The sequence below is a fragment of the Asterias amurensis genome, chromosome 1 (genome assembly GCF_032118995.1).
Source record: "Asterias amurensis chromosome 1, ASM3211899v1".
Lineage (NCBI taxonomy): Eukaryota > Metazoa > Echinodermata > Asteroidea > Forcipulatida > Asteriidae > Asterias > Asterias amurensis.
This window is the reverse complement of record NC_092648.1, coordinates 5,607,164-5,631,683: the sequence shown is the minus strand read 5'-3', so window position 1 is coordinate 5,631,683 and position 24,520 is coordinate 5,607,164. Positions and strand designations below refer to the sequence as shown.

The following is a 24,520-nucleotide window of genomic DNA, read 5'->3' as shown; positions in this document are numbered from 1 at the left end:
GTTCTTAGTTATATAGAGGAAGCATTTGATGCTGGATATGAGGCGTTGTGAAAACCCCTCCTATTGTGTATTCATTGTATTTATGAAATCTCAGTAGTTTTTTTTTTGCCAGTTTAGGGGGGTACTTCTGTACAAGTGGAAAAGGGTGTGATGAAGTGAGGGAACTTTTTTTTGGGGGGGGGGGGACACACTCTCTGCCACATATTGAGCATAGTCCTCCACCCCTCCTGTTGTGTGCGCATTGTATTCTGGATTTTTTTTTCTTTTTCTGTAGAGGATTTGGGGGGGGGGCTAACTTTTATACAAGAGGAAAAGAGTGTGCTGAAGTAGGGGAGTATTTTGGGAGGCACCCTCTGTCACATGTTGGGTATTGTATCAGAGAAAGTTCTGAGACGGTCTTCATTGTGGCTATGACCCCTCCCGGTCCCCGACCCATCCTGGTCCCCGACCCCTCCCGGTCCCGACCCATTCCACCTGCTGGTCTGAGAGAGTTAATCTCATTGCAAGTTTTTACACAGAAATGTCTCCCAGTGTAACATTTTTGTTTTAAGATTCTTCATAACTTTGCTTGTCATTTTTCTGTGATTGTTGTGGTTATTGTTTTTGAATATTTGTTCATCTTTGTGTTACATTCTGTTTTCTGCATATTCATAATAATTACAAATGTAAACAGTGTCTCAAAGCAAACCATAAATGTTATGCGTATTAATTTTTAAGCATTCTAATTGGTAGTGCATCAGGGATAAAGAATATAAATTATTTGCTACCCTTACACTGATGTGTATTTAGCACTGTGAAAAATGAGTTTTAGTGACAGTAGGACTAGATTTGGATTGGTGCTAAACTCTGGTTTTTAAGGTAGATTCTTAATTTTTTGAGCAGAATTGTTTTTTAGAATTTCTTTTATTTATTATTTCTTAGAAGATGGATGGTTTATTTTTTAGCTGATGTAATTTTAAAGTTTTCTTCTAAGTGTATATACTATGTTTCTTAGAAGATGTATTGTTGAGCAGGTCTAATCTCTGTGTTTTCTTCTATGTAGATATTGTGTTGTGGTATTTCCATGGAGCCAGTATCTACTGCTGATGGAGAACATTGCAGGGTGTCCTATTTATCACAGGTAGGTCAGGAAAGACACATTATTAGAAGCAAATCTTTTGTTTGGTCACTTCATTTGTTTTATGATTTTTTTTCTTCAATTATTTGTTTAACTGCTGTAATAGTTGCATCAAATTATGGAAATGGTAACTGAAGTTCTTTCAATTAAGAACTCACTCCTCGGTAGTGATATTAAAAACAAGAATCTCCTTGATCAACCAAGCTGAAGGAGTAGTCCCAGCCGATTTTTTTACTTTCGCCCAGGTAGTAGCTAATAAGCAGGACATTTCTTTAGTCTTCCGAGTCCGTAAAAATCCACTCCGTGGCAGCTGAATATATAAACAAGATACAAGTTTAACATAATCTACCCAGCAAGTAGATATACACATGGTTTTACCACAAACTAAATATACATTGATACCTCACCATGCAATGCCTCAAATCCTATATATGAAATTCTTTGTTTTTGTGTTTGTTTAGATTGATCTGAAGGGTGACCTGAAGCCAACATTAGTCAACCATCTGACCAGCAGACTTCCACTGTGTATTACTCATCTTAGGGACTGCATTGAAATCGGCCATCTTTGATAATAGACATACATCTTGATTTAGTCTCCTGGGATTGAATTCACAAAGAGTTAGGACTAGTCCTAGGAGGTATTAAAAACGTTCGGCTAGTCCAAAAAGGACGAGTGGACCCATCCTAACTCTTTGTGATATTCACCCAAGGGCCAAGTTTCATAGAGCTGCATAAGCACAAAGAGTTGCTAAGCACAACAGAATTATGCTTACCAGAATAAGGTTACCAGCTCAAATACCATTTTTCATGTACAAAATGTGTCAGGTATCCTGTTTATTTTGGCTTAGCAGAAAACTGCTGAGCATAATCCTTAGACTTAAGCAGCTCTATGAAATTTAGCTCTGATGAGATTACTCAGTCAATACACCCAGTCCACATGCTCAATAGCTGGAGTACTATTCAATACATGTCAAACAGCGGAGTGCCTAACATCATCTACCAAAGGATTCTAGTACAGAAAATTTCATTCAACTAATTAACCAACCAAAGTCAACCAGCCAGCAGTTCCTTGCCCCTTTGTCAACTTAACTCTTTGTCCAGGGATGTAGCAAGGGAATTTCCTGTTGCAGTGTGTACTGCAGTATTTGCAAACTGTTTTTTTCTTTTAATTATTTATACTTTTTGGGGGGAGGGGGGAGAATTTGTTCGGCCGAATCTCAGTGACCACAAATATTATCCACTTTTTCAAGTTAGGCTATCAGGCCCAGCTCAAAACCTTACTAGATTCGATTCAAATTTGACGAATAAACAAACATTTAAAGGACAAATAATGACTTTTGGTTTGCAAAATGACCAAACTTTAGTCTGGATGTCATTGTCCTAGGTGATGTAGTTCCTCATGTTTAAAGTGGGGTTCAAACCAATATGGGTGGGAGGGCTAAATGGTGTCACATCACCCGGTAGCTACATCCCTGTCTGTGTCTACCAATCATGTTTTGCATACCAATTATCTTTCCATACACTCCAAGATTTGTTCAACTGTCTCAAAGAGTATCCTATATCTGGAATAACTGCTGAAATTATACTGATCAGAAATTTAATCATTTGAAATAATGTGATTGAAATTATGATAATCAGTATTTTTTATAACATGGAGGTAAAAATATTGTCTTGCAATTTTGTAAATCGTTACCATTATTGGGCGTAGACTTGCTTCCATGACTGTTTTTTTCTCAAATCAATAGGGACATCGCCAACAAAGGTTAAATAGCTCAGTTGGTAGATGTGCTGGCACGTTAACCGGTGTCCGTCGGTTCAAATCCCGCTCTAGTAAATTTGTCTTTGATGACTAGATTGTAAATTAACCCAGTTAGTTTCCCTTGTGGTTTATAACTTGATATTTAAAAATCGAATTGGTATTTTTTTTTGAAATGATGAGTACTTATTAATACACAATCACCTTGAATCTTATGGGCTCCTTGCTGAATCCCGCCATAGAGAACATTCCGTTTTGTACTGTGAATTTACAATCTTTTCCAACACATTTTAGCTATTTATTTAAAAAACCCAAGGCACTGGACACTATTGGTAATGACTCAAAAGTAACTGTAAGCATAAAAACTTACTTGGTTACAAGTAATGGAGAGCTGTTGATAGTACAAAACATTTGTGAAGTAACGTAGTATTTGAGAGAGAGGTAATTTCCCACTTAAATACTAAAATACCAGGCATGAAGCCTTAAATTTGGCATCTGAAAGCATACAATTTGTGCAAAAAGGGTGGTTTCTTTCATTTATTCTCTTGCAACTTTGATGACCATTTGACTCCAAATTTTCACAGGTTTGTTATATTATGGATACACCATGTGAGAATACTGGTCTGTGACAATTACCAAAGGTGTCCAGTGCCTTTAAAGGAACATGATGCCTTGGATCGGATGAGTTGGTCTAAAAAAAAGCGTTTGAAACCGTTTGTTATAAAATGCATATACATGTAGTGGGAAAAATGTTTTAAAAGTAGAGTACAATGATCCATTCAAATTTGCCTCGAAATTGCGTGGTTTTCCTATTGCTTTGCGAACTAACACGGTCGGCCATTTATGGGAGTCAAAAATTTGACTCCCATAAATGTCCCACCGTGTTAGTCGATGAGGTAAAAGGAAAACCACGCGTTTTCTAGGCACATTTGTGAGGATCATTGTATTCTACTTTTAAAACATCTTTCCAACCATATGTATTTTATAACAAGCGGTTACAAACTCTTTTCAAAGACCAACTCGACCGATCCAAGGCAACGTGTTCCTTTAAGTAGTAACTCCTTTGGACAAAGAACTATGCATGTCATTTGTAATAGACATTCAGCTGATTTTTTAGATTTCAGCCTGGCCTTTTAAAATTATTTAGTGGTATCGATTCCGTCCTAACAATCCGTGCCTATATGTTAAATCATGATATAAGTTATGCATAAGTTTTTCTATGTTTCCTAGTTGAAGTAATGAATGTGACAAGTGGCTTAGATTTAAATTATCAAAAGTATAAATCATGCATTAACTATAAACTGAAACCCACTTCTGCCAAATATTGAGGAAAATAATCATTTTGCAATAGTTCAATATTAGGTTTTACAATTAGAGAAATCATAGAATATTGAATTAAGAGAGAACCAAATGTTATAATCAGTGTAAAAATAATTAAGTTTTAAAAGGGAATACAAGGAAATGCCACCTAATGTAATCCTTGTGAATAATGAAACATGGTAGTGTATTCTGCTAAGTAAATATTTCTCTTAAGTTACATAGATTGATACAGTTAACATGTAGTAAAAGTAAATGTCCATTTTACAGCTTTATAGTATTCAGGTATTTCGGGAACCTTGTCCTTCAAATAATCTGTGACGATTACCCTCAAAATTTTAAACCATATGCTTGCTTGGAAAAGATCCAATTCAACCAACAATTTAAGATGTGTTTCAAACATGTATTTCTTTAGTTGGAAGTTTTGTGCCAGACAGGCTGGTCGTTATTCCCCTTGGGCTACCCTAGGGAATTGAGTAGTGTGAAATGGACTAAAGACTGGCTTGTAATAGCTTGCTCATTTACCATAACAAAACAAAAATCATCGCAGACCATTAAAACCATGCAGGGCCCAAGAAGTAGCTAAGCACAACAAAATTATGCTTACTTAAATAAGGCTACCAGCCAAACCTCCATGCCACTTGTACAATTTGTGACTGGTATCCTGCTCATTTCTGCTTAGCAGACAATTGTTAAGCAAGTGCCCCCCTCCCCCCCAATGAGCCAATTATATAATTCAGAGACAGGTGCCTGGTGCCAACACTCCTCATTGGATTACATCTATTTTATTGACTGAGCTTCCTGTTTGGCTGTGGTAGTCATTGATTCTATCAATGCTACACTCTGGCTCTAAACTAATTTGTGATGTGTTATTGAAAGAGGGGAGACTAATATAAATCTAGGGGGATACAAAAATAACGGGATTCATAAGTAGGAAGCTATGCAATGGTATATAACACATTGGAGTTATGTTATAAATTTGACTTTTGAAACAGTGCAAGATGAGTCGAATTTGTTAACATTTGTGATTATTACTATAACAAATTTGTTGATATAAATATAAGTATTTACATTTTTCGAATAATTCACTTAAAGAAATGATATAATGGCTTAATAGTCATAAAATTAAGTTAGAATCTAAATTGCCTTCATTTTTGAGAAATATATGTTGGAACCCACCTTTGCTTACATTTTCTAGAAAGCATGTAAGTAAAGGAACATATTAATCTTAACAAAAAGTCAAAAATACTTTTTGCTTTTCCGCAGCAATGTATGTACCTTCTTCAATGAATTTTCCATGGATTACTTTAAAGATGCTTCTTGGAATGATATGGATGAATTGGAAACTTCCTCAAACAAGGGTTTAAACATGTTCACCACATGCTCCAAAGTTGGATTCAGTTTTGTTTAATAGGACTCCGTCTACTGGGAAAACGAGTGCGTCACAAATTTGACTCTTGAGAGAGCCTCTTTAACATTTGCATTATTAGATTAGCATTTGGGGTGCCAAATCTTGTCTTAGGCTAAGGTTTTTAGGAAAACTGGATCAGCTTTAGGGGAATAAGTCTAGCAATGTAATTGAACCTCCATTCACTTGAAAAACTTATTTGTATATATTGTACATACGCAAAAAAATGAAACGGGTAGACATTGTACATTTGGTTTGAGTTGGGTACATTCAAATTTTCTTTGAATCTCAGCATTTTTTGTATGCATGGATGAAAAACTTGTTTTCCTTAAGGTTTTGTAATTATTTCTGTACAAATAAGGTGTTTTTATAATAACTTAATATTGTTTTCTGATTGTGTGCATTCTAGTTTGATTGTCCATGCATGAATTTTGTCATTTTGTTTGTGATGGAAGTCAAATGTTATATATTATTTATGTTTTTGTTTGTTAAGAGAGCAATAATTTATTGAGAGAAAGTAGTTTTATTAGAACTTTACAATTTTGGAATGGAATTTTTCGTCTAACGAATTAATTTGTTTAATATTTTGGTTGTGTTGTTTATACTTTGTGTGGAATCTGATGTGAATTAACTACCCCTTCTTTGTTTTTGTTTTTTGAACGATTCCAATACTGTCCTTAGTTTTGTTGTGTGTATTGAATAATTGGTAGTTTCAACTATCTCTTTTTTACAGAATCTTTTGTAAAAACTTCTCAATTGCTTCTCAACTTCTCAATGAAACTTAATATGTTTGTGTCGTCATCCAAAAAATATCGTTTGGATAATTAAAGGCACATGTACCCTGCAAAATTGGTCCCCTTACATTTGACTACATGTATTGGGAATAGGTACCATTCAAGATTGATCACTGGCTTTTAAAGACACTGGGCACTATTGGTAATTGTCAAAGACCAGTCTTCTCACTTGGTGTGTCTCAACATATGCATAAAATAACAAACCTATGAAATTTTAGCTCAATTGGTCGTCAAAGTTGCGAGATAATAATGAAAGAAAAAACACCCTTGTCACACGAAGTTGTGTGCGTTGAGATGGTTGATCTGAGACCTCAAATTCTAAATCTGAGGTCTCAAAATCAAATTCGCAGAAAATTACATCTTTCTCGAAAACTATGGCACTTCAGAGGGAGCTGTTTCGCACAATGTTTTATACTATCAACATTTCCCCCTCTACTCGTCACCAAGTAAGGTTTTATGCTAATAATTATTTTGAGTAATTACCAATAGTGTCCACTGCCTTTAAGAGTTTAGATTTTATATGTAGAAGGGATCATTTTGTTATTAACAGGAGCGTCACAAAAGTTTGTAAAGTAGGAACATTTATTATGAATCAGACAAGTATTCAAGCTTGTGTACATGGACCATTGACTTGGACCTCAAAGTCAAAGTACCAATTTGCGTATTCACTTGTGTATAGAATAGACCGATCCATTAGGCTCCGCCCACAACGCACGTGTGAGCAAGAACACGTGAGACTCTCCAATGCCTTTCTGCATAATCTGCCGCACGTGCGAAGATACGCACACGCATGTCGGACCTCATTTGTCGGACCTTGGTTGCTTTGTGATTGGTCAATATGCAATGGGGCGGAGCTTAGTGGATCGGTCTATTGCACTGTACTTAAACAGAATGATGCAAATCTTGGGTGGAACTATCTGGTGGTCCAATGGATTGCAGGCATGTGCCAATCATAACGCATTCTTTCAGCCTAGAATATGCCCAACTTTTGAGACGCTCTCTCAAAATGAAAACTATTTTACAAAAACCACATGCTAATTTTATGTATAGCCAATGTGTGCTGGCAGTTGTAGCCTTATTTCTACTTGATACTGACTGAAGTTCAACAACTTTATACCCAGTGTAAATAAGCTTAAGCAAATAAGTTCTCTTATATTGTGTTTTTCTAAACTATTTTTGTACAAAATGAGCATACCTTTTTGTGGCTGCATCTTGTGGTGGTGATATGAAAAGATATAAATATTTATTATTTAATTACAAGCAGATGAGGTGTCCTTAAATGTTCATTTATAGCATGGTTTTGAGTCGCAGGATACTTAAGTGATTGATTCTGCACAAAACACCCATTAAACTTTGGTACTATTGAATAAGGCCTGATCACTTTACAGCAGACTAAACCTCTTGTTTTCTATTTAAAGTGTACAATTAAAAAGAAGAGGTTTAGTCTGCTAAAGCTTTTGTGAACTACAGTACAGAGTTCTATTTACAAAATGTAGACATGTTGACAAGTCTTCAAATGTCTCTCGTGGTAATAGCGTTCTCTCTCCCAGCGATTCCGACTCTCACCACGATTCCCGCAACACTGACGGGAACTATTCTTGTGAGACTGCTGGCCCTGCGAGACTACTGCTCTAGTCTGCAGCCAGCAGTTCGCGCGAGAGCAGTATTCGATCGCAGAAACCTGAATATTACACCACGGCTCGACTCTCTCACTGCGACAGACCATTAACGACTTGTCCCCGAGTCTAGGTACTAATGGAAACCTGAAACACCATTGTCATTCAATAAAACATTGCCATTTTAATTTCTTTGTAATATTTCTATAATAATAATAATTCTGAAATATAAACATGTAACTTGCATTGATACTGCATACACCACCCAATACCACTGAATCAATTAAAACTATCAATTAAAACTAGCACACAATGATACGTTTAATTTTCACTAACTAACAAATTTCAGTTACTTCATAAATTACAATTTTCATTCAAACTGTTAACTATTTTTCATTGTTTAAATAGAATACAACTTCAAACAAACGACTCATTTTGATTCATTCAACAGTGCCCATTTTCATGGCTCAGCTCACCATGAATTATGCACTTACAGTCCATAGAAAAACACAATATTCATGGTACAATAAAACATAATTCTGGTGTAAGCAGCACAATGAAATTTGGCGGAGAGCTATTAAAATGCAGCCACTCATTGGCCCAATCACTGAACAAAGTTCATTTGGAAAAAAATGGTATTCATACAATCTAGTAAAGACATGAATTTGTCAACCACATCATGGAAAAACTAAAACTAAGTCCGGTTTATACTTTGGCCCATTTTAGCGAGGCAATAATCAGGGCACTGTTTTTCCAATTGTTACGCCAGAAAATTTGCTTTGCTTTCAAGTATGAACCGAGCTTCCGCTTTACACATAATTGCAAACAAATATGGCAAGTAATTTGTTGATTGCATTCGATTCTGCATTCAAATAATAAAACAAAGCTGGTGGACAATCCAACATTTTCAACTACTAATTTTAAATATTATTTCTTTTGCAATGTAAAATGAAACCTACAAACAAATTACAAACATTATTTTGAAACATTCTATTGTGCTTGTGCGTAAAAGAGATATTCAAAGTAACACTTAGTAACACTACATGCTACTTTATAAACTACAAAATACAGTAGATAAATGAAACCAAGTTTTAACTTTTTTGTTAAAAGAAAATACAATGTACTTCACAGGAGTATTTGAAGTACTCCTCTTGCAAATAGGTTCCTGAAATTAAAGGGATTGTACCCCCGACCTAAAATATTGAGAGCAGGCTCAAGAAAAACCTGACTTCAGAAAAAAAAAGTAACAAAATTGCTAGCAAACCTGAGAAGACGTAACTTTGGAGGGAGGGGAAATCTTAATAACTAGCTAGTAATTTATTTCAATTTGTTTTATAACTCATTTAGAGAAATTGTTGGTACCATGATGACTGTAGGAATGTTTATAGCTTAAATATTTAACATAACACACAATATAGGATTACAGTTAAAGAAAAAATAAGATAATTTAGCAGTTTTACACTGATACTTTTTTAACTACCTGAGGAACAATTTTGAAGAACATAATGAACAAAGCAGCATAATGCCAATATGGAAATGCGCCACTCAAAAATAAATATGAGCTAAGAAGGAAATAGTTTAACTGGGAATAGAAGCTTTGAAGGCAGTGGAAGTTGACTCATCACATAAAATATAACGTCCATGTATGAATACAAACTCATCCACACCTGCAAATAGTTTAAAATCTCTTCAATATGTTTGCTTAAAGGGTCTATGTAACTTTTGTCGGACAAAAAACACAATGTCCACAGATTTACACTAAACTTACACAGTTTGAAGATAATGATAGTAGAAAGCTTCCCTGAAAATAGTATGTGCTGAGGTGCTGCAGTTTTGGGGAAATGAGTAAAACAATGTCATGAAAATAATTTTCGTCTGTTAATCATTTACAAACAAATTTTCATGACATTGTTTTACTCATTTCTCAAAAACTACAGCACCTCAGTAAGTTATATTTGAAGGGAAGCTTTCCACTATCATTTGCGAGATAATAATGAAAGAAAAATAATGAAAGAAAATACACCCTTGTCGCACGAAGTTGTGTGCTTTCAGATGCTCCTCCAAATCTAATTCTGAGGTCTCAAAATCAAATTCGTGGAAAATTACTTCTTTCCCGAAAACTACGTTACTTCAGAGGGAGCCGTTTCTCACAATGTTTTATACCATCAACCTCTCCCCAGTACTCGTCACCAAGTAAGGTTTTATGCTAATAATTATTTTGAGTAATTACCAATAATTGCCTTTAAGTTTCTCAAATGTAACTTCAACATTGAAACTATGAAACTATATTAATTTCAAAATTTTTAAAAACTACATACATTTACATTTACCTTGTATTGTAAAAGTCTGTACATAAAATGATGTACTATTGGAAAAGTGCAAAGAATCAAGATCTTGAATGATATAAAACGTGAGTGCAAAGAACATGTAACATCAAAATCTTAGGGCCTAACTTCAATGAGTATTCTGCACTTAAAAATCACCATTCTATGCTAAAAGGTGTTGATACCAAATGTCTGTTTACATGCTGATAATTTATCCCTTTAGAGACCATAGCAGTGGCAAGCAGTAAGTACTAACATAATAATAACCCGTTTTTATATAGCGCTTTTCACACCCGGAGGGCGTCCCAAAGCGCTTCACATTATTACCCCTGGTCACTGGGCCTTAATTCACTTCTTAAACCATCTCAGCTCCCTGGTAGGGAGTATGCAGCCTGTGCAACATTAATATGCGCTACTCGGCTAAATCAACCACAAGAACCATCTCTGCCCTCACAGGTACCCATTTACACCTGGGTGGAGAGAAGCAATTATAGTTAAGTGTCTTGCTCAGAGACACAAGTGTCACGACCGGGATTCGAACCCACACTCTGCTGAACAGAAGCATCAGAGCTTGAATTCGGTGCTCTTATCCGCTCGGCCACGACACCCCACAACATGCCCATATTATATTGGCTCACTACAAACAACTACAAGGTTTGACCCATTGATCTCCATTATACTGACTGGATAGGACATCGCGTCTAAACGCAGGCCGCGCGCGTATTTTTTCAAACGGGTGAAGACCGTTCGTCACACGAAATGCGCTGTACACTTTTAAACGGAGTTGCTGCAAGCAGAGAGAAGTTTTCGTCCTTTTAATTGTCATTTGGGGATAAATACAATTGGAGTCGGATCAAACAAACTAAAAATGCTGATGGTGAAGTCATGCGCGGCTGTCAATCACTGGAGGAGGGAAAACTGAGTCGGCAAAGGGATTGTCTTTCCATAAGTAGGTAGGCCTTTGCATTTTTTTAGCGATTCATATTATTATTATTATATCTAACGTTACAAATATGAGCCGGAAATTTAAACTATCTTTCATAAAATAATTATTATAGGCCAAGTATTTGTTATTTTTACCGAGCAATACTATTTTTGTTTTCGCTCCGTTACAGATGGTTGTCTGGAATCGACGAGGATGGGAAGCCCGGATTTCAACAGATGTTTGTCATAGCATCAATAATTAAAAGGTTCGGGAAAGCGACAAGTATATGCGAATTATGTACAGACGATACAAGTTCGTTGAGAGGATCAGTCATCTCGGAAATAGCCGACTTCGTTATTTGTGACCAAAATAAAAATATTTATTTCTGGCGGAACAGTAAAACGGTTATGGAAGTTTTGCTGTTGGGATTGTTTTTCAATTAACATGATGAATAGAAGCTTCACAATAAAAAGTTTAAATTTGTTAATGGAGTCAACTCTCACTTATCACATTGTATTTTGTTTTCATCTTTCTTGTTCTTTTCCCTCGATTTTAGCGAGTATGTAGTTCTCACTCTAGTGCCTACTCGAATTGTTTATTGTAGGAGCGACTCTTGTTTTGTCTTTATATGGTTTATTGCCATTTTCTCAATGAACTGAAAGAATAAAAAAAAACATGTACCTGAATCCCAATACAGTTTCTCGGCCGAGTGTTTGTTTAGAAATTTAAATATCATTATCATAATACTAATAGGGCATTTGATAGAAACAAATGTAAAGTTAGTTTGCTTTATTGCATTTCACTCAGAAACTTTTTCATACTTCAAACTATCGATCGTCATGTTTTCCCCACATTTCTATTCTCAATTTACAACTTCAACTGACAGACTCAAACCCAAACAAGTGCACATTAATTTACCCGTTTGAAGGAATTGCGCCGCCATTGTTGGGCCGCGTGTTTATGCACGCAGCATAGCGCAATGTCCTATCCAGTCAGTATAATGGAGATCAATGGTTTGACCTACATTGGAATTCAAATAGGTCAAAGTGCAATTTGATAAAGGTCACGTTTTGGACATGATAATTCCCATGTAACTATACATGCATTCAAAAACAAAACCAAAGTTCTGTTTTTAAACAACAATTTTTCAGACATTTTACTGGACAAATTTGGTCAACAAATCGGCCAGGGCCCAATTTCATGGCTCTGCTTACCGCCGAATTCTGTGCTTACGATCACGATTCCCCGCTTACGTGCACACGCCGAAATTCTGTGCTAGCCTTGTAAGCGTAGAATGCCTATTAACGTGGAGTACGCACGCGCAAAAGCCAAAATTCGCAGCTAACCCGTGAAATACGCTTTCCGTAAGCACAGAATTCCCTGCTTCCGTATGCGCCGATTCTGTGCTTACGGTAAGCAGAGCCATGACATTGGGCCCTGTAGGTGTATTTGTGTGCTTGATGATTATGCGTGAATGAAGGTCTCTAAAGGATAAATAGAATATTTTCTTTTAGTATATGAACATACAGTACTTCTAGAAACTATAATACTTTAATACTTATAGTTTCTAAAAGAAACACATGTACGGGCCAAGTTTGCTGAAAGAATTGTCGGCTGGCATAAATTTTTGTAGAAGTTGCCACGAATGAAACAATGTGGTTTAAATGTTCTTCTTTTGGTCTCGGAATGTCGCTGTCTTCTAAAATTTCTTCTTTGATGAACCATTTCTGATATCTGTTGTAGATTGCACAACTTTCTCTCCACCGTGAAAATTTAAACGTAAGGTGTTCTTTATCAGAACTTGCTCCGTTAGAAGTGCTCCGATAAACCAAGCTGGGGCATACTCCAAAGTAATCAATCCGAAGAAATCAAAATCAAATGGAGAATAGTCCCATGGACAGGCATCAAACTGTCGTAGGATCAGACCAGTGGAGAACTCCCAAAGGTAGATCCAGATGACGTATAGACACACCCGACCTTTGAGCCCCACTGTGTCTTTAAGGCGAAGGTATAGGTGCTCTATTACCATATTTGACACCCCATAGATGAGCAGCGACCATACGCTAGTCACTCCAGGAAACTTCCAGTTCATGTTGACGACAAACTCCCAGCCAGCTGTGAACATGACCTCGGCAAAGTAGCCATGGATAGCGTAGATGTAGAATCGAACCCAGGCAGATATAGGACCGTGGTCCAACATTTCGGCAAGATGCAGCTGGCTAAGTTGAATTCAAATCAATGCAATCTTGTATTGAACAAAGAAATACAAGATGTGTAGTATTAAGTAATGTACAGTTACTTGGCAAGAGAGTTGAGATAAAAAGCAATGATCGCATACTAGCATAATCATATACTAGCATTTACCCTTCCTAGACAATATAATTCATAACCAATTCATAGATAAACCCTAGTCTGCTAGTTACTCGATCGACCTAGAACTATGAGGTTCATTCCAAGATAACGGAACGAACCTTCTCCTCATATTATAGTCATAGGAGTAAACCTGACTGAGACAGATTTTCTGTTTTTGATCTTGATTTTGATGAAATAATTGATTATAAATAAGCTCCAACAATCCAACTGAACTGGAGCATGCAACTCATCTCAATAAGTAATTAGTAAAGCCGTTTTCAACTGAACCTTTCAGTGAACATGTGACTTTTTTTACATTTTGTGTATTTCTTTATAAACTATTTCCCATACTTCCTAGTAATGTTTAAATCATAATTTAGTTATGTAGAAGACACAAACTAAAAGATGACCCTTCGATTTCAGATTCAGAGCAGAACAAAAGAGAGCAAAGGTCGAGGGAGCTAGGTAGGAGAGGCAACCGGCATGCAACTAAAGATAGGGTTAACAAATTCATTTTTTGTTATAAACAAAAACCCATTCATGTATCTCAAACGAAACCTCAAGTAGGCCTAGGCCTAACCTAACTTACAACATTGTCTAGCTGGCTCTTACCTACCCTCTTCAGCTATTCGTAGAGTTGTTAAAATCAAAGCTAGCAGCAATAAAAGCAGCTGACCGGCCGGAGAATTTGTGTCACGTCCTATTTCAAGATTTGCACAATTTCCATAACTGCGCATAGTCTAAATAAATTAACAAAAATGCGCGCGCAAAATGAAATTTGACTGAAAAATAGATTAAGGCTGTGTCCGAATTGGCGACTTCGGCTACAGCTACGGCTAGATCAGCGCGTCTGTCAGTGTTGAAGAATAGCAGACGCGCGCGCCCTAGCCGTAGCTGTAGCCGAAGTCGCCAATTCGGACACGGCCTGATTTTATCTCACTATTTTTTGGTTTTCTTCTTCTTCATGATAACAATGGTTTATATGTATGACGCGGTGTTCGAATGTTACTTGAATTTTGCGTCCCCATTTATATTTTTGGAGATCAAAATTGTGCGCGCAATTTTGTATCATCCTCACTTTAGAAAATTGCGCACAATAATCACAGCTGTTTTTTGTTTTCTTTTGTTTGAAGCTAGCCGCTATTTTGAACTTTCATCCACGGATTTTAGAACCCATGCAGTACAAGGCGGTGAAATTTTTGTATCGCTTCTCAACTTTTTCACTGGACACTACTGAACATTGAGGGCGTCGAATGATAAACTTTACACTGCACCACTACTATACACCCACCCACCACGGTGAACACGTAAGTACAAGGTCGACAGTTTAGGTTTCCCATTTTATCTGTTTAAATTCTAACTCATACTGGTTTAAGCAAGGTAGTAACTAGTTAAAAATTAATTGATTATGTTTATACCGTTTTTAGATGTTACTTTATTAAACAAATTAAATAAAAGCAGTCGGACGTGAGTTGTGACTTGGATTTGGAGTTGGGTTCGGAAAAGTTTCCGTATGGCGCCACCACTTTTTCGTTTGATATGAAATAATATAGTATCTAATTTACCTCGGAAAAGTTTCCGTATGACGCCACCACTTTTTCATTCGATATAAAATAATATAGGAACTTATTTACCTGATTGATATATCCTTTTTTGTAAAAATGAGTGAAAAAGTGGTGGCGCCATACGGAAAGTTATCCTTTACCTCAATGAGATATCCCTTTTCGTAAAAATGAGTGAAAAAGTGGTGGCGTCATACGGAAAGTTATCCGGACTCGGGAATGGAGCATGAATGATGATGCCGATGGAGCAATAATAAACTAAAGTGATTGCTCCATGGTCATGAATCATGATGGTTGGAGTCAGCATATAGAGTAAGGTTGTGTGCGTGTGCATGGAGTGTGCTTGCATGGTGCAGGATAAAATGTAGTGCAGTGCCAGTGGTGCTAAAAACAGCGGGGCAGGTAGTGGATCTAGAAGAACTGCACCTGCCGTCTGTGAGCAGTCTAGGATGGAGGCGCCGTCGACAAGTTGCTGAGGAGAGCATTCCAGAGACATGACCGATTGTTAAAAAAGAGAGCCATGATAATGAAGAAGTTGAACAAACACTACAGTACATGTTCAGCCCAACAATTATTATGGCTTAAAGTTTCTCTGTGTTTTCTCTCATCAGTTTCATCTTCTCTTTATCAGAGCTAAACATGGCTGAAAACAGGAAGCTCAAAAGGGTGCCCTCCAGCATTCAAGATTCTGGGGGAATCAAAGATCCAGCGGAAGAGCTCCGTCATGCGACGGAGACACACCATTTTGGTCCAGAGACAAGTCTTGAAACTAAAGCTGTATGCGCCCAGCCTGAGCTCAAAGGGCAGGGGCTAACTTTTCCCATAGTGCCCTCTATCAGTGTTGCATCTACATACAGAATCAATCGAGTCGATGAGTATAATGATTGTCTAAAGGTAAGTTTGGGATGTGTGCTAGTTGCTAGGATCTGGGCCCACTGAGCAAGTATTTTGTGCCTCAGCAGAGCCTTCTCACCGACGCCACATTTCTACAGCAGTGGGGCAGGTTACTCAAGCTTGATTCTGTAGGTTTAAGTTCTGTAAGTGCTATGTAGCATTATACAAATGTTGCATGCTGTGGCAGGGTCCATGGTTTGTCCACTCGAGGGGGCAGGCCTACTAGGATGCCATTGCCCCTGAGGGTGTACTGTTCAAAACCCACATGGACCCTGTCACAGCGTGCAACAATTGTTTTCCTTTACCATGGTAATGAAATTGCAGGACGTTGAAACAAACATTACATGAGCGAAATATGTGCAATGAGAGCAGATAATAAAACTTTGTCCAAAATATTTTGCTTCACTATTCCCGACGGCACAATACAGAGGAGTGTAAGTGTTGTGGGTATCGAACCCAGACTCTGCTGCTGACAACAAAAATTCTATTGAACTAGTAGTCTGCTTGGCCACAGCGTGTCATGTGTTCTCATTGCTTACTTCAATCTAAATGAAAGATGAAACATTAAAAAAAAACTTTTACCCCAAAAACAAAAATATAGTTTTGTATAATGTTACAACTTATGTGATTGTGTATATTTGGTTTGCGGTAACACCATATGTGTATCTACTTGCAAGGTAAAGTTTGTTCTTTAGAGAACTGTCTTGCTTTATTCTGCTGCCGCGGAGTAGATAATTGGGGTTCGGCAGACTTCTCAGTTCTGAAAAGAACTGTCCTGCTTTTAACTATTACCAGGGCGGATGGTATAGAAAATAGACTGGGACTACTACTTTAACTTATAGGATCGTAATTAACTGTACTGCCGCGGAGTCAAATCTGAATTGGTCTCAACGTTTCGACTAGCTTGCTCTAGTCATCGTCGGGAGACTGACAAACTTAACCTGGCAAGTAGATACACACATGGTGTTACCGCAAACCAAATATACATTGATACCTCACCATGCAATGCCTCGAATCCTATAAACTTATGTGATCTTATCTTCCTTATAGGATGGCTACATATACAGCAGGATCGGCAATCATTCCTGTGAGTCAGCCGCTCATGCCATTAACACTCTGGAAGGAGGCGTGGGTACTTTGGTGTTTTCCTGTGGCATGGGAGCCATTACAACCACATTACTGACTCTGCTGAAGGCTGGTGACCATGTGGTAAGATACGTTATGCTGAGACTCAAAATGATAAACAATGAAGCTTTGTTGTGTGTAATCAGTCAAGCCATAGTCTTCAACTAAACTGTTTTTATTCAGACACCTCGGTTACCGAAGTATTGGCCAACCAGTCACAAGTACAGACTGTGACCACGTGAATATTCCGGCATAGCTATACTACCGACGCTAAACCTAGAGCACTGCTTGGTGAAAGTTTGACCTGATTCATTGCACAATGCCAAATGTTGCAACGACAGCATCCCAAAATGCCCTCTAGTGCGCTGCCGCACTGACCTAGATCTATAAGGGTTAAACAAAGACGATCAGTGAGAAATGCATGAACCCTTCGCTGAGCGTTAAGGCCCGGTCCCACTGCAGCGATAACGAAAACGATAACGATCACGACGCAAAGAAAACGCATTGTATTGGTCGAATTGCTCCACGCAGATTACGCACACGCTCATTCTTTGCGTCGTTAGCGTATCGTTTTCGTTTTCGCTGCAGTGGGACCGGGCCTTTACGCATTTTATCAGGAAGGATGATAACAGGAAACATTGTAGATGCTGAGTTCTCCCCAGGATTGGTCAAAATTGTTGGGTATTCTAGACGCGAACTTTGGAAGTCTGGCCAAAGCAACCTGAATTGAAACGAGGTCATCAGAGTGTTTTCTACTTGGTGTTTATCTTGGTTTTACAAGCCCTACAGTGCTATCTGGTACATTCTTAATGGTTTTATCTTGAGAAAACAGAAATACCGGTTACCAACCAAAAGGAATTGTTTACTTTGTGCATAAATTTTAATTTCATTTAGTCTGGTTGTGAAGCCAAGGACTCTGAGAAAAGAACCCAATTGAGAGAAGACAAGGAAGGATGTTTCAGTTTTAGATGAGGGAGTAAAACCCAAGAGATTTGTTCCAGGGAAAGCCCATGCAGTTAGGAAGGGACTGAGGTGGAAGGCCAGGATTAATCAACGCCAACTCGAGCACCCAAAATAGTTAATGGCCTGACTGTTTGACCTTAACAGATTCTCTCTCTCTCTCTCAAAGGTTAAACCATTAAGATAGACTCTGCTAGGGTAGAACCTCAGGGGTTTAATTTGTTTAAATTCTAACCTTTGTTTTCTTCCATGGTCTAGATCGCACCAGATTCTGCATATTCTGGCACTTACTCCGTCATGAAAACCATGCTTCCAAATTACGGCATCGAGGTTTCATTCATCAAGGCATGTGACGTTGAAGAGTACAGGAAAGCAATCAAACCAAACACCAAGTTATTCTACGGTGAAACACCCTGCAACCCATGCTTAGGTGTGCTTGACTTGAAGGCATTTGCTGACATCGCTAAGACTGTCCCCAGTGCCATCAGTGTAGTGGACTCCACCTTTGGGTCCCCCATGCTGCAGCGCCCTCTGGAGCTTGGTGTTGACATTGTCGTTCACAGTTGGTAAGATTATAACAACTCTAACCACAAAACTTTACAGACTACACAGGGAATTGAATGTAAGTCTAGCGGTTAAGAGCACCTAACCCAAACTCTGGTGTTTCTGATCAGCAGAGTGTGGGTTCGGATGTACAGCTGTTAGTCACGTGTGTTGCGTAACGCACATAAAAGAAACCAGTGCACTTGTGTTCCTGGTTTTTACATTGTCTGAGCTCACGCCCATGTTTACAAAAAACAGCTATCGTTCGATTTGCTATTTGCTTCCAGGGGATGCCCCTTTGAAGCATGTGTGATGTCCCATGCAAGGGGTTGTTCGTTTTTGGAACGCAGTCAAATGTCAAGAAATGGATTGGCTTGCTGGACATTGTTTACCAAACACAACTTTTCCTGTTTGCTTTTTTCATATGTATATTTTCCTTCTGTTTATATCTTGCCACAGTACCAAGTACATGGGTGGACACAGTGACATCGTTGCAGGTTCTATGAGCACCAGGGATGAAGAGATTCTGTATGGGATCAAATCGTTTCAAGGACAAACAGGAAGCTGTCTGGTATGTAGTCAAAGATAATAATAATTTGGGGGGCTAATCATTCTTACTCGCAGGTAAGAGCTGAATTGCTAAGGATGTGGCTACAACGTGTTCGAGAAACAGGCATGCAAGGGCGCCTTTGGCTGCCAGCCACATTAACCCATTATGACCACGGAGCACAGCCAAGATCAAAAGTGTTTGATTTTTTCCTGAGGGAGGAAAACGGGATGGTCTGGAAAACCCTTGTGGCACGGCAGAGAACCAACGCACAACTCAACTCACATATGGTCCTGGCTGGGAATCGATCCGGGGTCACACTGTGAGAGGCAAGCGCATTACGCACACGCCAACCATGACACCCTGAAAGCCTCTCATTAAAGTGTAGAATTCTCACAGCTGAACATGGCCAATATTTATGGCCCTGTTTAATTGCTTAATTCTGCACTTACGATTCTCCACTTGCAGGGCAAGCGCAAAATTTCTGCACTAAGCGTTGATTGCCTAGTAAGCTAAAATTCCCCAGGCTGAACAAAGTTTCAAAGATGAGTGAACTCATTCCTGTTTTTTCGGTTGATATGTTTGGTTGATACAAAAAACTTAAATATTTGAATTAATTAGTGACTTTGTAGGTCAGCTACATCTAGGAGCAAGTTGGAGTGCCCACATTTAGTCGATCCTTGATTGACCACAGACCAGCAACGTATATCACAGGGACGCACTCTATTGCCTTCTGCCTTTTTTCTATTGTGTCACTGGTTCTCTTCTGCGCGTTGCACATGTACTGTTTAGCAAGGAACAGGCTATCAGAACGCTGGTTCCCAATTGTTGACCAAAGCAGTCAACACGTGGTCGACCACCCTAGGTTCGAGTCAAAATAGTGAGCCTATAGTTAACCATGGTGCACACTCGAACTTGCTCTAGGGTTTCGTTGCACATGGTTAACACATTTCTGCTATAAAATAATGAGCAAGTCAACCCATCTTGACCATGTTAGTGTTTGAATTTCCGACAGGCAAATAATGTTTTGTGCTGAGCTGATTTTTGCACTTGAATATCTCTATGGAACTGAATTCAGAATTAGGCTGTTTCCTACACCAAATAGCTAAAACTTTAATTAAAATTCTGAACTGATTGAATTTTTATTTTATACTTTTTGCGCAGTCTCCGTTTGACGCCTTTCTGCTCCTACGTGGAATCCGCACTTTGCCCCTTCGTATGGAGAAGCACAGCCTAAACGGACTTAGACTAGCTCAGTACCTGGAACAACATCCAAAGGTGAGGTAGTGGTTTCAAGTCATAACAAAAAGAAAGTCTAAATCAAAATGGTTTTGTTATATCATTCGGCAAAGACCTGCGCCCGTGGCCGCCTCATCCTCAAATTGCACACAACACAAAGATAGAGCTTCATCGACCTCACTGAGGGCCCTGTCGTCCCAGTAAGGGCGTTGTTTCATGAGTCGTGCGATTTGGAACATGGTGATTTTAGTTTACTTGACCTTGGTACCTTTTATTATGGTTTATATTTTATTGTGAACTTTGTGAGTGCTATTGCATGTATGAGTTAGCATTGTTTTATACAGTATTACGGTGTTCATATATCTTTTTATCATATGGCTTTGATTTCAATTTTGCTTATTTTTACTGGAGTACTTTTTCTGAAACTTTTTCTGTGTATTTTTCTTACTGATATTTGTACTGTTATGGGCCCTCGAACAGGCTGGTCCTTGAGAGAGCACAACATAAATTCATTAAGTTTTTATTACTATGATGATCCGTACTGTCATACAGATAAGCCGAGTATTCTACCCAGGTCTACCATCACACCCCCAGCATGAGGTAGCCAAGAAGCAGATGTCTTCCTTTGGTGGTATGATTGTCTTTGAAGTAGCTGGAGGATTGCAGCCTGCTAAGACGCTGGTAGAAGTAAGTCAAATTTGAAACTTTACATTGTGGATGTAGAACCATAAGAGAGCTTTGCAGTAATACCATGTGGATATCTCTTTCTGGGAGTAGTGTTTCTCCGGAAAAGGACCATGGCCAGTGGTTAACGACTCAACAATTCGATCAGTATGCTCCTGTCGTTTCTCCTGAAGATGATTAGTGCATACTAAGCGACACACTGAGTCGTTAACCACTGGTCCTTTTTATAGAATCAACCTACTCAAAAAAAGTAGTTACCGCAAACTGGTGTTACTGCAAACCTCTCTTAGGTAGAAGTATTGAAAACAAACTGCTTCAGTGCACAAATTTAAAGACCAAAATGTGGCTTGTTTTTGTTTCTACTTCCTTTCTCTGGTGGAAATATGTTGTCAACGTACAGTGAGTTGCAAAAAAAAACATAAGTGAGGTTCTTTTTATGTTTGTCGTAAATAGTCATGAGTAACACATTTGGTTCACCAAGCAGGTATTCGTGACTATTTTTGTAGTGTTGTAGTGGTGGCACGATTAACCGAGTAGTTGAAAAACAGTAGTCGCGAGTCGCGACTCGACAAAGCAATCAATAGTCAGGACTTCAATACTAGTCACACTAGTTGCCCAGGCTTACACCTCATATTATTTTGAGGGGTGAGATTATGTTTCTATTTGATTGCAATTTCTCCGCTCCACAGTCATTGAAGCTCATCACCCTGGCTGTGTCACTGGGTTCTACAGAGAGCTTGATTGAGCATCCAGCCACCATGACCCACGGCCCGTTACTCATGACCCCTGAAGACAGACAGAAAGGGGGTATCTCTGATGGGCTTGTACGACTCAGGTAACTTCTAGTCTTAATTCAAGGGCCACTTTGTGACCGCCACCTCCATGACCTGTTCTCATTCCCTTCCTCCTGCCCTCAACACCCACCCCTTACACAAACACTTGGGTTGGGGAGGATGGATTATTCAGACAGTCGGTGAAATAAGGAAAATTAATTTGAAAGCAGGGCTACCAACTCTCCCTGAATCTACAGAAAGTTCCCTGAAAATAAACCAATCTTTCAATGTTCTAATGGACAAATTTGATTATGGAAATGTTTTCTCTCAATATGTTGAATGTAATTCTAACCTGACTGCAGGCCCATGAATTTCAAAATGAAAATGGCCTTGCCCTCTCCAAGGTGACCTTCCAGACCTGTGACTGCTGTACAAAATCTCACTGACTGCAAGTGTTCACAGCTTTGATTGAAATTGTACCCTTTCAATGATGTGTTATACAGTACACACTGTGTACGTGTACTCTGTTCTTTCTGCATCCTTATACCTGGTTAGAAATAAAATTGTTATGTTCACATTGTGTTTTTTCAGTGTTGGTATTGAGAATTCAGTCGACCTCATCCGAGATCTGGAACAAGCTCTAGCTAAAGTGTGAATAGAAATTAAACACAGGTAACTGTGTTTATCCAGCAAGTTATTCAAGCAAAGAGTGACAGGATTCAGTGCGAACTCCAAAGGAAATGATGCCTCTGGATCTGGATAAATATTATACACATATTGACTGGCAATGAGGGTCACTCACAGGCCCGAGGGGAATAGACCTACACTAGTAATTGAATTATGCCAGTCAATATGCGTTTTATAACACACCTCGGACTTAAAGATGTGAAATAAGAACAGAAATCTGGAAAAGAAAGAATGTTTTGTAGTTGCTGTTCACGGTTCACGTCAAGAGACCAGACACTATTTTAAAAAACTAGTGCCCGGCGGGCACTATTCCTGCCAAACACGAGCGCACGATTACTAGACTATATTAGTTCACCCAACGTGACGGTGACCGTGTTTCAGCCAGCCAGAATACAGAACAAGCAAGAGGTGTGTTATAATTGCTCTTACTAGAGCAAAACGAGAATAGTGGGTGTGCGCTGTTAGGTTTTTACTAGCTAAAGATGATTGTAACAGCTTCTTTAAAGTTCTTATTGTCTGTGATGGATATGATGTCTGGTGGTAATGTGTTCCAGTCATTATGGTACACGAGTCTTATGTACCCGTTACCTTTTAATATATTTTTGATATCATAATTTAGTATGAAAACTGCTTTTTACTTGGAATGCAGTTTGAGTAGGGACAAAACTTTGAGTAGGGACAAAAATGTCACAGGTTAAGGTTAAAGTGGGAAGAATGTATCTTGTGTTTCCCGCCATTTCCCGCCTTCGTGCATCACCAAGCTAATCCGCCTCCACAGAACTGAAGCAGCATGCAGCATCAGAGTCCAGCTTTCTCCAGAAGACGATCAGAGCATACTGATAGAATCGTCGAGTTGAAACCAACGGTTCTTTTCAGAACCACCCCAACTAATTAGAGTCATTACATGGTGTTACCGCAAACCTTTCCCATATCTTGTGTTTCTTCGGCATACAGTGCAAACGGTTGCTTCAAAGTTTTCTGAAGAAATTGCCTGTGTGTGGCAAGGCCTTTTGAAAATGGCTTAACATTTAGCTATCCATACCTATAGTGCAAGTTCTTTTTTTTGTGGAAGATATAATTCATTTATCATTGTTTGTTATTCGAAAAATATGTGTTGTTGTTGTATTCACGTAATTTTCATATGATGCTGGTTTATAATTCTAAGCTATTTTTATTTCGTTTTACTCATATTATTTCCTATAAATAAAGCCATTTTCATATAATGATGGTTTCTAATTCCAATCTATTTTTATTTTGTTTTACTCATATTATTTTCTATGAATAAAGTAAGCCTGCAGCATCAAATATTCCATGGTAGCATTGTGATGTATGACTAATTATAAACTACTTGTACATCAATGCTGATCATTTAACTTTTACATTTATATAAATATAATTTTATCAACATTTTATAACAAAGTTATTTTGTAACAAGTACAAAACACACATTCCCTTCACCTACCTCCTCTTGTGCTATTTTAGCAAAGATTAATAAAAACAATTATAGAAGGTAATTTTTCTGTGTCTTTGTTGTTTTCTAACCAGTGATGCACCCGGGAAAATAATCGGAGGAGGGGGATTACAAGTTCTTTTAACGGTTTTTGTTTCCGTGAGTTGGTTGGTATGGGGCTCTTCAAAATAAAATGCAAAATAAACTGGGAAAAAAAAAAAAAACAGGGACTTGGCATCCTCCTTGCCTGATCTTTTTGTGACTTTATTCCATCCCATTTTTTTTCTTCACTTGTTCGATTGAATATCATTGATTGAAACGGGCCTGTATAGTGTGGAGACTCCAAAGAGATAGTTTGGTTAAAACCATGGAGGAAAACACACCCCCAAAAATGTCATAATACCGTGTGTCACTTTCATTTTGCTTAATTTCATTTCCTGCTTTCCT

At 38.3% G+C, this 24,520-nt stretch overlaps 3 protein-coding genes across 12 annotated transcripts in view; 2 read left to right on the top strand and 1 right to left on the bottom strand.

Annotated features, from left to right (window-relative positions):
* Positions 1–8,881, top strand: part of LOC139943771 (uncharacterized) — an 85,013-nt gene extending 76,132 nt beyond the window's left edge. For all 5 annotated transcript variants that reach the window (XM_071940602.1, XM_071940585.1, XM_071940594.1 and 2 more), the window contains 2 exons: positions 1,043–1,120; positions 1,579–8,881. In XM_071940602.1, coding sequence (XP_071796703.1) covers positions 1,043–1,120; positions 1,579–1,686 — 186 coding nt within the window. In that variant the 3' untranslated portion in view covers positions 1,687–8,881. The remainder of the gene's footprint in view (positions 1–1,042; positions 1,121–1,578) is intronic.
* LOC139943900 (transmembrane protein 229B-like) overlaps positions 1–14,321 on the bottom strand; it is a 334,157-nt gene extending 319,836 nt beyond the window's left edge. The window contains exons 1-2 of one of the 5 annotated variants that reach the window (XM_071940788.1): positions 14,199–14,315; positions 6,703–13,476 (exon numbers count right to left, since the gene is read on the bottom strand). In XM_071940788.1, coding sequence (XP_071796889.1) covers positions 12,957–13,476; positions 14,199–14,203 — 525 coding nt within the window. In that variant the 5' untranslated portion in view covers positions 14,204–14,315 and the 3' untranslated portion in view covers positions 6,703–12,956. Of the gene's footprint in view, positions 1–6,702; positions 13,503–14,198 lie in introns of those variants that run through there. The other 4 variants (XM_071940804.1, XM_071940811.1, XM_071940795.1 and 1 more) reach the window with 4 other exon arrangements.
* A 98-nt stretch (positions 14,322–14,419) lies between these two features.
* LOC139943857 (L-methionine gamma-lyase-like) lies at positions 14,420–24,467 on the top strand. 2 transcript variants are annotated; one of them, XM_071940720.1, is made up of 9 exons: positions 14,420–14,916; positions 15,803–16,065; positions 17,116–17,274; positions 18,409–18,716; positions 19,153–19,264; positions 20,405–20,518; positions 21,032–21,166; positions 21,853–21,998; positions 22,528–24,467. In XM_071940720.1, the coding sequence occupies exons 2-9, from the start codon at positions 15,811–15,813 to the stop codon at positions 22,589–22,591; spliced, it is 1,293 nt and encodes a 430-aa protein (XP_071796821.1). In that variant the 5' UTR covers positions 14,420–14,916; positions 15,803–15,810; the 3' UTR covers positions 22,592–24,467. The 2 variants fall into 2 exon arrangements, with proteins under 2 accessions (XP_071796821.1, XP_071796811.1); XM_071940710.1 differs by having other exon boundaries at positions 15,783–16,065.
* Positions 24,468–24,520: the final 53 nt, after the last annotated feature.

Coding starts and splice junctions, on each gene's coding strand:
- LOC139943857 (XM_071940720.1), top strand. CDS start 15,811: ATGGCTGAAAACAGGAAGCTCAAAAGGGTGCCCTCCAGCATTCAAGAT. Junction 17,275..18,408: donor TGAAGGCTGGTGACCATGTG/GTAAGATACGTT, acceptor TCCATGGTCTAG/ATCGCACCAGATTCTGCATA. Junction 18,717..19,152: donor GACATTGTCGTTCACAGTTG/GTAAGATTATAA, acceptor ATCTTGCCACAG/TACCAAGTACATGGGTGGAC.